This window comes from Aedes albopictus, chromosome 3, assembly GCF_035046485.1.
Source record: "Aedes albopictus strain Foshan chromosome 3, AalbF5, whole genome shotgun sequence".
Taxonomy (NCBI): Eukaryota; Metazoa; Arthropoda; class Insecta; order Diptera; family Culicidae; genus Aedes; species Aedes albopictus.
In genome coordinates this window covers 283,835,440-283,851,041 of record NC_085138.1, presented here as the reverse complement: position 1 = coordinate 283,851,041, position 15,602 = coordinate 283,835,440, and the positions used below count along the sequence as shown (strand labels likewise).

General features: G+C 41.9%; 2 protein-coding genes across 2 annotated transcripts; both read right to left on the bottom strand.

Annotated features, from left to right (window-relative positions):
- Positions 1–9: 9 nt before the first annotated feature.
- On the bottom strand, positions 10–15,560 carry LOC109405803 (transmembrane protein 42). Its single transcript, XM_029857584.2, has 4 exons — positions 15,534–15,560; positions 15,349–15,477; positions 235–381; positions 10–158 (listed from the first exon to the last, which is right to left on the bottom strand). Exons 2-4 carry the CDS (start codon positions 15,466–15,468, stop codon positions 18–20), a joined length of 408 nt encoding a protein of 135 aa, XP_029713444.1. The 5' UTR covers positions 15,469–15,477; positions 15,534–15,560; the 3' UTR covers positions 10–17.
- On the bottom strand, positions 4,253–7,057 carry LOC109405799 (probable serine/threonine-protein kinase mps1). Its single transcript, XM_019678858.3, has 2 exons — positions 5,933–7,057; positions 4,253–4,963 (listed from the first exon to the last, which is right to left on the bottom strand). The coding sequence occupies exons 1-2, from the start codon at positions 6,575–6,577 to the stop codon at positions 4,574–4,576; spliced, it is 1,035 nt and encodes a 344-aa protein (XP_019534403.3). The 5' UTR covers positions 6,578–7,057; the 3' UTR covers positions 4,253–4,573.
- Positions 15,561–15,602: the final 42 nt, after the last annotated feature.

The window sequence follows — 15,602 nt, the reverse complement described above, 5'->3', positions numbered from 1 at the left end:
TACAACAACTTCATCGACTAGTGTTCTTTCTTTTCCTCCTTGACCCGACTGCTTTCGTCATCGTTCACTATGAGTAGCAGACCGCTCAGTACCAAAGCCGTTCCGATCCACCAGAGGATGGAAGTTCTCTCGTTGAATATTAGCCATCCGAGAAGGGCCTTCAAGGGCGTCGTATAAAATTAAATGTCGTCGGTATTATAATCCAATTGATAAAAACATTTTTGCTAAACTTACCGATACCGTGTAGTTTGTGGCAGCACTGACCAGTGATGCCACCAGTGTTCCGCCGTTGGTGTGGAGGGCTTTCACGAAGAATCGCCACACGCAGGCGTTCAAGAGGACCATTATGACAATGCAGAGCACTTGTGCTAGCAATTCCAGCTGAAATCGAAAGTTGATGACATAATAGAGAGCTGATTATTTCTTATACGAGTAAATAATGTAGTTATTCTCATTTCTCAATGATAGGGCATTCGTCTACATAGGCTTCTTATTAGCGGTAGACAACAACGTCAACCGTGAAATAGGAATTATCAGTGGAAGTCGGGCCTACCATGGGCTCCACAAGCATCTGCGGTCGAAAACAAAATTACGCTCGCACCAAATATACCATGCATTGTAGGTAGTTAGTTGGCACAAACGCGAGTGTGTTTTGGATTGGCATCTATGCCGAGAAAGAGATAGGTTTGTGAAAAATATTCACGGTGTGGTTTCGGAGTCAGTTTGGCTTTGTTACTTGTTCTGTGGCTTAGTTGGTTAAAGCGCCGGTCTAGCCAATACGGAGCCGTCGGTTCGAATCCCAGAAGAATGTGATTTTTTCACAAATTTTATCTCTCAATTAGTCAATAGCAATATTTCGTGCCTACAAATAAAATATTACGTTCAAACTGCTCATCCAATCTGTCAAGAACAAAACTTTTTATAGCAACTTGAATAATGACAGAGTGAGCTTTCAAGTTAGATTGAAAGATCAGCATGCAATTGTATGCAAATATTAGGTATCACAAAATTAGTGAATTTTGGAACACCTCCGACCCCCCCTGGATACTCACCATCCATTGACACTCCAAGTGATTTAGATGATGCCGTTGATACTACAACGACCTTCATCATGGAAGCTTTTGAAGAAGCATGCCCTCTACGGTCTGTGAAGTTCACAAGAGGAACCCCTTGGTGGAACTCTGATCTGACGAAACTCAGGACAACAATGTAGAAGAGTTGGAACAGACGACGTTCGGCTGGTTCAGAGGCTTTCAGGTCGGCTCGCAAGGCCTACAGGAAAGCTCTCCGGTCTGCTGAACGATCCGGCTGGAAAAACCTTTGTACAAATGTTTCCAGTTTGAGTGAAGTCAGTCGGTTTCCTATTTCCGAGTGAACGAACTTCGTTTGCCAAATGGCGATCTGACTTCCTCTGATGAGGAAGTTCCGGAATGCTTATTCATCACACACTTCCCTGGATATGTGGATATTACATCTTCGGATGAACCTGATGTCTTTTCTTGTACTTATGATTCTTTAGCTTTGGCTCGGAGTATTGTAACAATCGATTGAGTTGGCTCTTAATAGCTTTGCTCCTTTCAAATCTCTTGGGGCAGATGGGATTTATCCTATTTTGCTTCAGAAATGGATTTCCGAGTAAAACATCTATTCTGGAGCTCGATTTGAATAGGTCGTATGTGCTTTTGTCGATTAAAAATTCGATCAGTTGGATTCGCTTATTATTACGAAAACCGTTGAAATTGAGCAAAGTTGATACATACAGCAGAATCCTCACAAAACAGGCTTTCTGTTCCATCATTAAAAGTTTGCAAAATATCTGCCATATTGCTACAATGACTAAAATAAACTGATCGAATTTTATATCGACAAAAGCACATACGACCTATTCAAATCGAGCTCCAGTATTGTTCTTTTCACGGAAAGGCGAAACCGTAATGGCGTTCGACCTTTGCGTCTCTTTGATTCAGGAATCGATGTGACTGAACAGGTAAAGTACGTTGGAGTCATTCTCCAAGCTTTCCTGGACACCTCGCATTGAGTTCAGAATCAAGAAAGCTTGTAAGGCCTTTGGGCAATGCCGGTGTACTTTTGGTTCAACTTGGGGTCTAAAACCCAAGTACATATATCAAATGGATTTACACAACTGTGGTTCGGCCAATATTGGCTTATGGATGTCTTGTGTGGTGGCAAATGGGCGAAGTGAGAAAGGTCCAATCAAAATTAGGTCATCTCCAAAGGATGTGCTTAATGGCGATGTCTGGAGCGTTCGCTTCAACTCCCACGGCAGCGCCAGCGCTCGAAGTTCGGGGCTGTCCATAAACCACGTGGTCATTTTTTTGGGACTTTTCAACCCCCCCCCCCGCGTGGTCATTTGTCCATACAAATTTTTTTATTTGTCTATACAAAATGGTCATTGGCTGGACCCCCCCCCCCCCCTCATGACCACGTGGTTTATGGACAGCGCCTTCTCTGTGACGTTGCCTTACTACACATTCATCTCAAACAAGAAGCACTTTCTTGCACTTACCGGTTACGGGTACTCGGTCTACTAGAGGAAACTCCTGTGAACCGCACATCAACACACACCTCGTTGTTTTCATTTTTGGTGAATTGGGACAAAATTGTTCTTGCTCCAAGTGATCTTACAATTGCTTGTAATTTTGCATATAGGACATTTTCCACGAAATTCCCTTCCTGGGAAGAGTGGACATCTGGTTAACTGGAGAGAAGAATTTAGACGGCATCGTGTGTTACACTGATGGCTCCCTTCTCGAAGGTCGAGCAGGTGCTGGTGTTTATTCTCGTGAGCTAAGGGTGCATCAGTCTAACTCACTTGGTAGACACTGCACCGTTTTTCAGGCCGAAATCTTTGCTTTTATGTGCGGAGTGCAATCATCACTTCAGCAGCACGTAATGGGCAAAGTAATGTACTTCTAGATAGCCAGGCTGCTATTAAAGCACTTGCTTCGCCCAACTCTAGGTCGAAGGCAGTTATTGTCGTCGCGGTTGAAACCCGAAGTTTCCCCACACGCGACAATCGCATTTTCTCCAAACCCATACGGAAAACCTAAAGTCGGATATAGTGCGCTGAACAGCGTTCGTGGTCCTCTATCCAGCGCACTATGTCCGATGTACGTCCGACACACGGTTTAGGCGATTTTCGCGTGTCAAAAATTCCGATTTTCAACTGTACGAACAATATCGCTTGTCGAACTCAAATCAAGGAGCTGAATTCAGCAAACGCTGTTCACCTTGTATGGGTACCTGGCCATTCTTCCATCGCTGGAAATGAATTGGCTGATGAGTTAGCTCGCACTGGAGCATCACATGACTTCATTGGCACTGAGCCAGCTATTCCGGTATCCAAGTGTTGGGTAAAGCTTCAGATTGACACCTGGGCTGCCACTCAGCACAAACAATACTGGAATAGTTTGGAGTCATGTCGTCAAACAGCATTGTATTGTACTGAGCCATCTCTAGGAGTGGCGAAGTATCTAACTAATCTGTCTAAGCAGAATTGCAGCATTCTGGTCAAAGCATTGACTGACCACTGCCGACTCAGCTATCACATGGCGAATATTCAGCAAGCTGATTCATTTGCATGTGATAGGGGCTATTCATAAACCACGTAGACCAAAATTTGGCCATCTCAGACCCCCCCTCCCCCCTCGTAGACTTTCGTCCATACAAAAATTTTAAAATTTGTATGGAGCGTAGACTTTGGCTAGACCCCCCCTCCCCCCAAAAAGTCTACGTGGTTTATGAACGGCCCCATAGCTGTGAATTCGACTATGGAACTTCGTATCATTTGATATGTAACTGTCCAGTTTTGCGCAACTGCGTTTCCGAGTATTCGGTAAACACTTATTAAGTAAAACTGACTTCAGAAACCAGAATCTTCAGGATATTCTTAACCCGCTGTGGTAAAGAGCTATAGGCTCTCTGTCGCTTATGTGTTATTACAGTGCCCTTTTCAGGGCGCTGTCTGAACCCATTGTGGTACGCTGTGCGTCAGTACCCTCTCCCAGGGTATTTTTCCTATTTCCCTACCTGTCCCTATCCCAATCCAAATCCTTTTTCCTTCATTTTCCCTCAGGTAGATGATGAAATAGGCTGTTATTTTGGCGATGGCACAAATGTCCCAAATGGAGAATAACGTGCCTCTGGAGCCGGCCTTCTGATACCTGATACGTCACTCACACCTATGAACCAACTCGGATTTCGAAGAAATAGAACTCAGAAGTCCATAATGTTAAGATCAATACTTTATTTACCATACATCAATTAAAACTACACTTGTACACGTTGATATAAATCGATCGAGATGTTTCTTTTTTCATACAGAAAAAAAATAGTTTATGTTAGAAATTGCCATTTTTCTACATTCTACTAGAATTTTAGCCGAACTAATCAGCAGGAAAAATAAAATGAAATAGGCGCCAACTGCAATTTACTTCCAGAGCACGTATAACCTCAAGATAAGCTTAAATAAATCTAACTCTACGCCATGTCGACGATAATTACACAATTAGCAAACGCACCACCAGCAGCCGCCCCTCTAGGTGCGACCTTTCTACGTGGTACTCAGGATCTCGTCGATCAACCGCAGAATGCCGATCTTGAGCTTGCGCTTTTGGTGCATGTTCATCGACTGGATGTCCGGAATGAGACTCTTGAAGAAATTATTGTCCGCATCGGTCGCCCCAGTCACGTTGACTTGTTGCTGCTGCTGTTGGGAGGATTGACTTTGCTGGCGCTGCAGGTTTGAGGTACTGGTGCTACTAGAGCTGGGTGCTTGTTGCTGCTGCAGCGTATACTGGCCCGTAATTGTGGGCGTCGAGGTGTACATGGTGGTACCGCTCGGGTGGGATTGGGCTACCGTTGCGTAGGTGAAGTTCTTGTAACTGCCGTCCTTGGATTTGATTATGTGGGTTGATTGCTGCGCGCTGGACGCCGGAGTAACCTGATGCATGGTTGCATGTGTTGGGTTAGAATGATATCGTATTGAGGGTTTTGTTTGATGTGAATGAATGTGGATGATTAATGATTGTGATTTATTTGTTCAAATTGATAAAAATATAAAAATACCGTAAACGCACCATACTCTGCGCACCTTGGGCCTAACTTTGCGCACTTTTCAAGAAATCGTCAAACATATTGCTGGTTCATATAGGGAAGTGGGACCATCCCGGCAAGAGTCCTATTTTGGGCACTTTTCTGCTAGAACTCATACAATTTTCAACCAATTGACTCACTTTTTGGAACGCGATGAGATACGTATAGTATCTAGCCGTGTACAAAATTTCAAGTCAATTGGTTTGGAATTGACTGCGTTATAACGAAGAGTGCCCAAAATATCGGCCGCTGTCCAAGTGGTTCGCTACCCTAGTGATTTTTTTTCTAGATGACTAGCTAGTGATTGTGGGCATATGTAAAAAATATCAGATTAGAAAATATTGCCTTTCAAGAAGTTATTGCGCACTAAAACGCGCAATGTTTGGCACTATGCGGATGAATCGCGAGCCACATCAGCTGTTGAGAGAATCAACCATCGTCCACACCGCGAAAATCGGGAGGCTACGGTGGGCGGGTCACGTTATCAGAATGTCGGATAGCAACCCGATTAAAATGGTTCTCGATAGTTATCCGACCGGTACAAGAAGACGTGGTGCGCAGCAAGCTAGGTGGGTCGATCAAGTGGAGGACGATCTATGGACCCTTCGCAGAGTGCGGAACTGGCGACACAGCCATGGACCGGTGAATGGAGAATGAAGACGGCTACTATATACAGCAGAGGCCACTCAGGCCTTACTCTGACCAGTAAGGTAAGTAAGTACGCATCAAGGTACGCATAAAAAGCTGTCGAAAATAGCATAAGTTCCCCTACGGATGATTTATGAATGAACATGAACTACTCGTTTACCTCTCTTACCTGATGAATGGCTTCGATGCGCGGCTGTTTGGCGGGCGTCGCTTCGATGATTTCGTACGTGGTGGTCGTCTCCTGCGCCTGGGTCTCCTGATTCATCGGCAGGATCTTGATCGACTGGATAATGCTCTGCTTAATCTGCTGATGATCCTCATCCTGCACATCTATGGACTCAATTTCGTGCTCTTCCTCTTCCTCCTCCTCTTCGGCCACTTCCTCGCCACCGACAATCTCCGATTCCGACTTCATCAAGTCTTCCGCCGAGTTGTGATTCTTGATCCAGACCGAATCTTCCGATTCGTACGCGGTCGCCGTTTCGCCGTCTTTCATCTTCAAGTACGGAATAACGAATTGCATGTGATTGTACAGGTAGTAGGGCTTCCGCCGCAGGCTGGACGAATTGTCGATGTTGTCCCGCACCGACTTCAGGTACCGCGTCATGCAACACCGCAAGTTCCGCCAGCGCTTCTTGCACATATCAACGCTTTCTCCTACATTGGCTGAAAGGGCGCTCCATGCCTTGTCCTGGACTTGGGCCTGCTTGTACTCGGTGCTGTTGCTGTCGAACAAACACGGATGCTTCTTCACCTCGCCCACGAACGTGATGTTGAAGGCCTGGTCCTCCGGTGTCATCTTGGTGGGACCCATTCCGAAGGCGGTGCGGCGGCGGACAGTGCTCGTCGTCTCTAGGCGGATTTACTGCGGCAGGCGGTAGGCCGTTTTGCGTCAGCAACGCTGAATAATATCGCTTCACCACAAATCCAACAACTTTTCAAACAATCACAAAAACACTCGCGAGCATCGCCAGGAAGGTTTTTTTTCTGCGGACGAAAGAAAACTGACAGAAATCGGACCGAAAGAGCGCTTCACTTACCCACTGTTAAAAATATGGCAAGCTGAAATGTTTAGGGTTACCGGAACAGTTTTGGGCAGACCCTTATGAAAACGGCCAAACAGGGCCAAACATACAAGGAGGGATATCCCTTTAGAGCCGATGCACACGGGCGGCGCGTCCACGCAAGTGCGTCCTGGGCTTGGTCCTGGGTTACACACAATCAAACGGGAGGATGCACACATTGCACACGAGAACGCAACGATATCGCACCGCAACCACGCCGCACCATGTGCAGCACGCAAAGTCAACGCATGCCTGTCAAGTCGTTGCCCAGCTGTCAAAAAGTGATTTAAAAAATCTCTTTGGGTCTGTGCAAGGGGAATGACATATCCTTTTTTAACCGGAATATCCGCATTTATCCGTTTCTAACGCGTCTAACCGCTGCTCACTTAGCAGCTCGCTTAGCAACGGTTAGCAACGGTTAGAAACGGATAAATGCGGATATTCCGGTTACAAAAGGATATGTCATTCCCCTTGGGTCTGTGTCAATTGGCAAATTAAAATTAATTTTCACTTAAACTTGACAGTTCGATAACACTAGTTTACAGCATTTTTGAACTCGGTAAGCTGATGATCATTTTTGGTGTAGAATCCAAGGTATTGTCTATCCGGTTGGAATCAAGACCGACATTCAATCAAAAATTGTTATTTTCTTGGTCCACAAGTGTTGCAACTGTTTCGCATCTAGTGCGCTGTGTTGCTGACAACAACGGGAAGGATGCGCACTACTTTTGACATGATTATAAAACGTCGCGAGTTGGGTCGCGTCGCGACTTGATTGTGCGAAGTCCGGTTTGGTGGCGGCCCGACAATAGAATCATGCCCTGAGTTCGAAAACGCAAAAGAAAAAAATTACAGTAGAGCGGAATTTTTTTCGACTTTCCATACAAGGTTGATGATTTGAAATCGATTTTTGTTCTATTTTTAAGCAAAGACGCTCACTTCAAACTTTTACTGTAACTCGCCTACACATAATATGTCAAATAAATGTCGAGAAAGAATTTTTAAATAGGGGTTTTCTTATTGAAAAAATACATTTCTTCGAAATATTTTGAGAATTTTGTTGAAATTTAAGCAAATCGTCCCTAAAACTCGTCAATATCTTGAAATTCATCAATCTGACGCAAAACCTGTATTCAGATGATCGAATGGTATTTATTTATTTATTTATTTATTTATTTATTTATTTATTTATATAGTATAATTCATCTGACAATATTGTCTTAATGAATAATGTTACGTACTAGCTACAATGAATTTAATCTTCTAATTTTACTGACAAATTTACTTGTGGACATACCGAATTCAAACGAGGACTCTACAGAACTAAACATTCGAATCATCGCACAGATGGGTTGATTGAAGCCGTAATTCGATCGATGGAATCGTGATTGCATCAAGCGACGCTGCCTTAACATCCTACTTGGTGCTCGGAAGTCAATCAAAGATAGCAGATGAGGGCAATCAATATCACCGTTGAGAAGCTGGACGATGAATTTGGCCTGCTGTATCTTGCGCCTTCTTCCAAGACTTTCAATTCCGAGCAACCGACACCTATCAGGGTATGGCGGCAAGTTCGCTGGGTCGCGCCAAGGTAAATTTCTGAGAGCAAGCCGTATAAAACGTTTTTGAACCCGCTCAATTCTCAGATTCCAAGTTACATCGTTTGGAGCCCACACAACCGAAGCGTTCTCCAAGATCGGTCGTACGAGGGAACAATAAAGCGCTTTTAGGCAGTATGGGTCGGTGAAATCTTTGGCTATTCTAGAGACAAACCCAAGCTGGCGATTAACCTTGGAGATGATCGACGAGTAGTGGGCGTTGAAGGACAGTTTTGCATCCAGTATAACACCCAGATCTGTCACTTGGTCCACTCTGTTGAGGACAGAATTGTCGATGCGGTAGTCGAAAATAATTGGCTCTTTTGAGCGATGAAAGGTCATCACATGACATTTGGGAATGCTGATGACAAGTTTGTTCTTGCGACACCAATTGACGAAAGTGTCCAGCAACGCTTGCAACTGAAGACAGTCCTCAAAGCAGCGCACGACGACATAGATTTTCAAATCGTCAGCGTAAATAAGTTTGCACCTGTAGCCAAGTGACGAAGCCACGTCATTGAAGAAAATGACGAACAGTATCGGCCCCAGATTGCTTCCCTGCGGTACGCCGGACGTGCTGATGAAAGGAAGCGAAACACTAGATCCAAGCTTTACGCGTAATGACCTATTAGTCAAATAGGAAGAGATCCATGACACAAAACGATTCGAAGCTCCTAGTCGTGACAGCTTGCAGAGCAACACATTATGATCAATTTTGTCGAACGCTGCTTTCAAGTCTGTGTATATCACATCCACTTGCGCACTTTCTTCGAAGGACGTCAAACAGGTAGTTGTTAGGTCCAACAAGTTGGTAGCAACAGACCTACCGGGAATGAACCCGTGTTGATCGTTTGATAAATGGGCCTTCGTTGCACGTAGAATTTGATCACTCACAATGATCTCAAAGAGCTTGGAGACAGCTGAAAGGCTCGTAATCCCACGGTAGTTTTGAACATGCCGGCGGTCACCACACTTGTATACAGGGAACATGTAGGATAATTTCCAACTCAACGGAAACTCTCCTTGCTCGAACGAACGATTGAAGATAAAGGACAGTGGCTCAGCTATGGCACTTGCACAGCGACGGAGTACAACAGCAGGAATACCGTCTGGCCCAGGAGCGAATGAATTCTTCAGCTTTTTAGATGCACTAATAACCATTTCGGGCGTAACTGTGAATGCATCCAAGTCAATTACATCTTGCGGAATGTTCGAGGCGGCCAGGGTAGCATCGATATCAGATGAGGGTACTGACTGAAAAACGGAGGCAAAATGCCTCGCGAAAAAGTTGCATGCTTCAATCTCACTTGATGACTCTATATTTTTGTACACTACATTGTGGGGAATGGACGAATTTTTTCTCTTGCTGTTGACAAAGCCCCAAAAAGATTTCGGGTTCCGCCGTAATCCAAACTGTACCCTTAGGACGTGAGACTTGTATAGTGCAGCATTCAGATTCCTGTATTCGTCGCTTGCTCGCTTGAAGCTGGATTTATTGTAACACGACTGATGGGTGCGCAGCCTACGTTGCCATTGGTTTCGTTGTCGTTTCAGATGGCGAAGAAGAGGTGTACTCCAAGCGGGTGAAACAGGCTTACGCTTGACCGGAACATGTTCGTTCAACCATTCGCGAAAGATGTTGCAAAAATTCGACGCTATGTCATGGACATCCAAACGTCCGTAGATACAACTCCAGTCTAATCCAGAAAGGTAATCACAGAGCGCACTGAAATCGGTTTTGCGGTAATTTAGTCCACGTTCATGTTCAATCGCCGTCGGAACCGGCATGGGACATTCAGTCGGGATGTATTCAGCTTTTAATTTATGGAAAAAGATTTAAAATTGGCTGAACAAAACGCAGTATATTTGAATTTCAGTGAATTACATATTATGAAAAGTTTTGTATTCAGCTTTTAATTTATGGAAAAAGATTTAAAATTGGCTGAACAAAACGCAGTATATTTGAATTTCAGTGAATTACATATTTTGAAAAGTTGTAAAACTCGATATTGAGCTAAAACTCAAAAACTGTTCTACTTTAATTTTTTCGAAGGTCGGTCTCGAAATCAGCGCTAAATTGTGCTTCAAAAATTTTGGTCGTTGACAGAAGTTTACGACTTTCATTTTATTTTGTAAACTAGTGTAATTATTTCCTTAGGAAAACTGTCAAGTTTAAGTGTTGAACTGTTAAATTTAAGTAAAAATTAATTTTAATTAGCCAATTGACACAGACCCTTTGAAGCTGGTTTTAGGTATCAACATAAATTTCTAAAAATCTGAAAAAAATATCATAGTGTCTCGGAAAAGGGAGCTCTTTCGTATTGTACAATCAATACATTTTTCAAAATTTTAAAACCCAGTTGGCTTGCACACTCAGTTTAATTTCCCGAGCTCGGCTGTGCAAATTTAAACGAGACTTAGCTAACAAGTTGGTTGGTTGCTTAGTAACAAGGCGTGCTACACTGACTCTCGGCATTTATAAGCTGAGATCTCGTGAAAACATTACAGGCCCTCCCGGATAAAAAATTACCATTCATTACATGGTAAATATTATCAACATGACTGGTTTTATTGTTCACAATAAAACACATAGTAGATATATTGTTACTTTTTACAATAGAAATCAAGCCCATATAGTTCATACAATAAGTGAACATTAGCTTTATTAGTGACTAATTGATTCGATTGTTTTTCAATAGTTCTATAATAATTTAAAGTTACTTTCAGTAAAAATTAATTTAAGTTGTTTTTATTTAGTTGCAAAAGTGCCTGCAAAGTTTTCATGGACTTTTTATTAAAAAAGAGTTTATTTCTCAACTACACTTAAAAACAATTTCTAACAAATATTTATCGAACTGGTTGCCTTTCTGCTGCTTTCACTTTTGCTACTTTACACCTAGTAGAATGATGAGCACAAGGATGATGATGGATGGCCGTTGTTCCTTTCCAGTCCGATTGGGGGTCCATTATGAGTAGCAGTTCGCCGATGTCCAGGTATCCGGGTCCGTTTGAGCCATGGGGCTCAGAAGAGGGTCAGTGTCAGTTGCTCTCGGGGGAAAAGCAACTGACGAAAAATTGCAAGTGCCGGGGCTGGGAATCAAACCCATGACCATCCCCATATGAAGCGAACGTGTGACCAACTACGCCACGGGCCCCGGCGAAGAATTCATATTTCTCGGTAACATTTTTCTCCAGCATTTACAGATACTTATAGCCACATGAATTGGGTTGTTTAATGAATCAAATATTGCTATTTTCTATAGCCTAATCGAAAGAGTTCATTTTTCTGAGTATAACGTGATTTTATTGGACTCCAATACCTTTGTTTTGATGGTTAAATTAACAAAACCGTTTTAATTTTCGTGGATAGAATGACAGTTCAATCGATACAATGACAGTTCGACCCGAACAAAATTTTTTCCCCATACAAACTTTAAATGCATTTTAAAAATACTTCCCGGACTCCAAAAAATATGAAATTTTGGATTTCGACTAATTTTTGGGCGGAGAATCCGATTATGAAATAATCCGGGTACCCCTAAAGAACACAATTGTGAACGATTTATCATAGACTTAATAGTAAGATATAAATGTCAGGAACAAATTCAGTTCGATTTGTGACGCCAGTTTTTCCCCCATGTTTCCCCCAGTAAAATCGCTCAATACTGGTTTTCTTAACGCGACGCTTCTAATGTCAGTTTGCTCCGCCCATCTTCATCAAAGCAAAACTGCGTCCACCAATTTAGTGACCATGACAACGAGCGAATCGCTTGTTTGTTTATTACGTAAAAGGAAAGAAACAAAATCTAACTCATGACAGCCGGAACCTTTCGGCTAAGTTTCAGGGGGAAATCTACTTGTATTCTCAAGGCACCGCTCAAACGTCAACATTTTCTGTGAGATAAAGCAGCCCAGCTTAAATTCGGGCAGAGGCTCATTCTGTACCTTTTCTACCATCACCCGCATACCAGTTTGACAGGTGGTAGAAACTGTTTCACTTTGATTCACATGTTTCTATCAGATGTGAAGTGGGGTAGTGATAAGACAGAAGATCGTGACGCTCAAGGTCCCGGTATCAGATCTAGACCCAGAGCAAGCTTCTACTTTTTATTTTGAAATCAAAGCATTGTCGACATGAAGTAAAGTTTTTTTAAATTGAAGAGGCATTAAATGTTGTTTTCCAAATGATATTCAATTTATATCGAATTGATTGAACAGTAGTGCCAATCAGTTCTTATTTTACCGTGAAATTATAATGTCGGAGCAGAAGGTGCGACACTAGTTTTGCCAAGCCAAAAAACCTCAAAAAAAGCCGAAAAAAGATCAAAAAGTCGCTAAAACCCGCAAAAGTTTTGCGGGTTTTACCGGGTTTTTTCGTCTTTTTTCAACTTTTTTTGGGTTTTTTCGGCTTGGCAAAACTAGTGTCGCTCCCCCTGTGTCGGAGTGAATCCCTGTAGGATGATCCCGATCCACCGCTAACCAATTTGATCACGGCAGAGCCTTACTATATGATGATCAATCATACAGATAACGGTTCGACCGAGGATTCATCCAACGTGGTCCGTGGTCTAGTCCTTTGATGGTAAGGGAAATTTCCTCTCGGAAATTCCGGTGAGTGGTGGATTCACCTTCATGGTTCTCTGAACGCCCACTAAAAAAATCGAAGCACGCGGCAGTCAATTTCCTAAAACACGAAAAAATATGAACGATGGATTTTTTTTCGTCGTAATATGTAAATAAACAATAGTTTTTTTCTCGTTGTTATGGTAACTTAATTGGCGGACTCAGTCTTGCTTCGATGGAAAAGGGCGGAGCAAACTGACATTAAAAGCGTGGCGTCAGAAACACCAGAATTGGGCGATTTTACTGGGGGAACGACTGGCGTCACAAAAAATTCGCCAGCTTCGTATTGATTGTTGGATTTATGGTATGGATCATACGACCTGAGGTTTGACTTGTGATATTTGGCAGTTATTTGAAAAGATTGATGATAGATTTTATCAACAGCTGCCAAGCAATACATACCAGACAGACATCAGAGTGTTTGATTCTTATCATAAAATGTGCATATCATTCTGGCGGCCGTTAGTGCTCGTAAATGCTGTATGTAAATGTTAGCGGGAAATATAATTTCTATGGATTTTCAAAAGCGAAAACTGCTTACAAATAACAACAAATATTATTGTATTTTTATTGTAACAACGATTCATTTGACGCCATTTAATTAATTGTATTTGTATTGTATGAACAATGAAAAACATTAAGATGTATTGTTTTCTTTTGAAAATTGCCCTAAAAATGTCTCATAAAAACACAATACATTCTATTGTTTTTCGCGAAAAAGTGTATGAAAATTTTCTCAAAATTGTATAGTTAAGATACATAACGACCACCATTTTTTATTGTAAAAGTGCCATTTCCCATTCGCCGAATGGTATAGAACAATAGGGGTGATAGTGAGTGTGCCGTGTAAATGTCAATACGTTTAATGGTGAATATTTTTCGAAAAAATGGTGTTGTAACCATGGTTGTAACAATAAAATTTATCGTATTTTTATGATACTTTTTATCAGGGTACTCATGAAGCAAACGGATGCGAATAAAATCTACACTATTTACTCTCGGAATCGTGAGTAAGCGTTGTTGACTTTTCACTCGCGAATTGCTTCACGATGAGAGTAATTACATTACATCACTGGGTGTTGATATAATTCAATATTCTGAATCTTTGGTGCTCGGGAACCTATTTAAAAATCAATTTGAAGTTTGTATGTGAGCAATTTGATGAATCACTCCTCGCCGAATTTTGTACTGGATCGAGCTGTCAGACAGTTGCCCAGCTGTCAAAAGGTGAAAAAATTTCTTGCAATTTCTTTGAGTATGAAAATGAAGTTCTAAAAATCTGAAAAAAAAATCGTAGTGACTTAGAAAAAGGTGTTCTTTCGTATAACTTTAAAAATCCAATACATTTATCTAAATATTGTGGATTTACCGGCTACTTAAGTATAATACAATTGTATTCATCAGGTTACTTAACTAGCCGTTTCCACATTGAAATCAACTTAATTGTCAAAAAAATGAATGTCATTGAGTAGCTAGTGGCAACGAGGAATAGCGTATTCAATAAAAATGTTTAAGCTAATTTAAAAGTTACTCTTTTTATAAAAAGGCTACTTTGTAAGCCATGAAGCGACCGGTAGAATACAAGCAGTGTTGGTAAACTCATACTCAAAGCACACTCATGAACCGCTCCTGCGTGAGCAAACTCGCACGCGATTCTGAATCGTTTTCTCACGCGCATGCAAAATCTCGCACTCACGAGTCAAGCGCCGAAATCTCGTTCGCTTGTAAAGCGAATCCAAATCAGTTTGAACGGCATTCAATGTTGTTGTACGCTAGATTTGCTTTTGTTCTATCATACAATCCTAAAAACTTCGATGTAAACATTAAGAACACCAAGAAATAAAGGAATGAGTGAAATCATGAGTCAACTCATGCATGATTTTTTCGGCGGTGAGTTTGGCGAGTCAAGAATCGCGCGTGAAACAACTCAACCATGAGATTTGAGAATTTGAGTTTTTACCAACACTGAATACAAGTAGCCGGTAAATCCACATAAACCCAATTTTCCCAGAGATTATCCCGAAACCGTTAAAAAGCCAATTCCATAAATTTCGTCAAAAGGAATCTCAAAATTTTTTCTTGAGTGTTTCGTGACACACTTTTATAAGAGACTTCCATTTGAATTTTCAATTCGCCGCAACTGCGTACTGCGATCGAAGAAAAACGATTTCTTTGGCGATTTAGGCTTAGAATTTCACATACATCAAGATAGGCCGATAAATTTCACCAAGTTCTGACGGGTGGAATTGCCCTAACCGATACATTAACGCTCATACTTTTTTCATCGGGTGCTTACTTACCTCTTTGTTGCCAAAATTTTCGGCCAACTGCTGGCCGAGTGAGCTCAATTTTCCGAAGAAACTCGCCGATGATGCACATAAACCGGACACAATCGCGTAGTATGGCTTAGTTTGCGTCATTTTCACTGTCTTTAAGGAATCAAATTGATTATTTCTTGTAAAAATCGGTTTTACTTCGCGCTAACTTTTGAAGATTTTTTTTTGTTTTCACTGTTGTTTTTATTTTTAAAATGAAGTCGCTACCATTTTGCAGT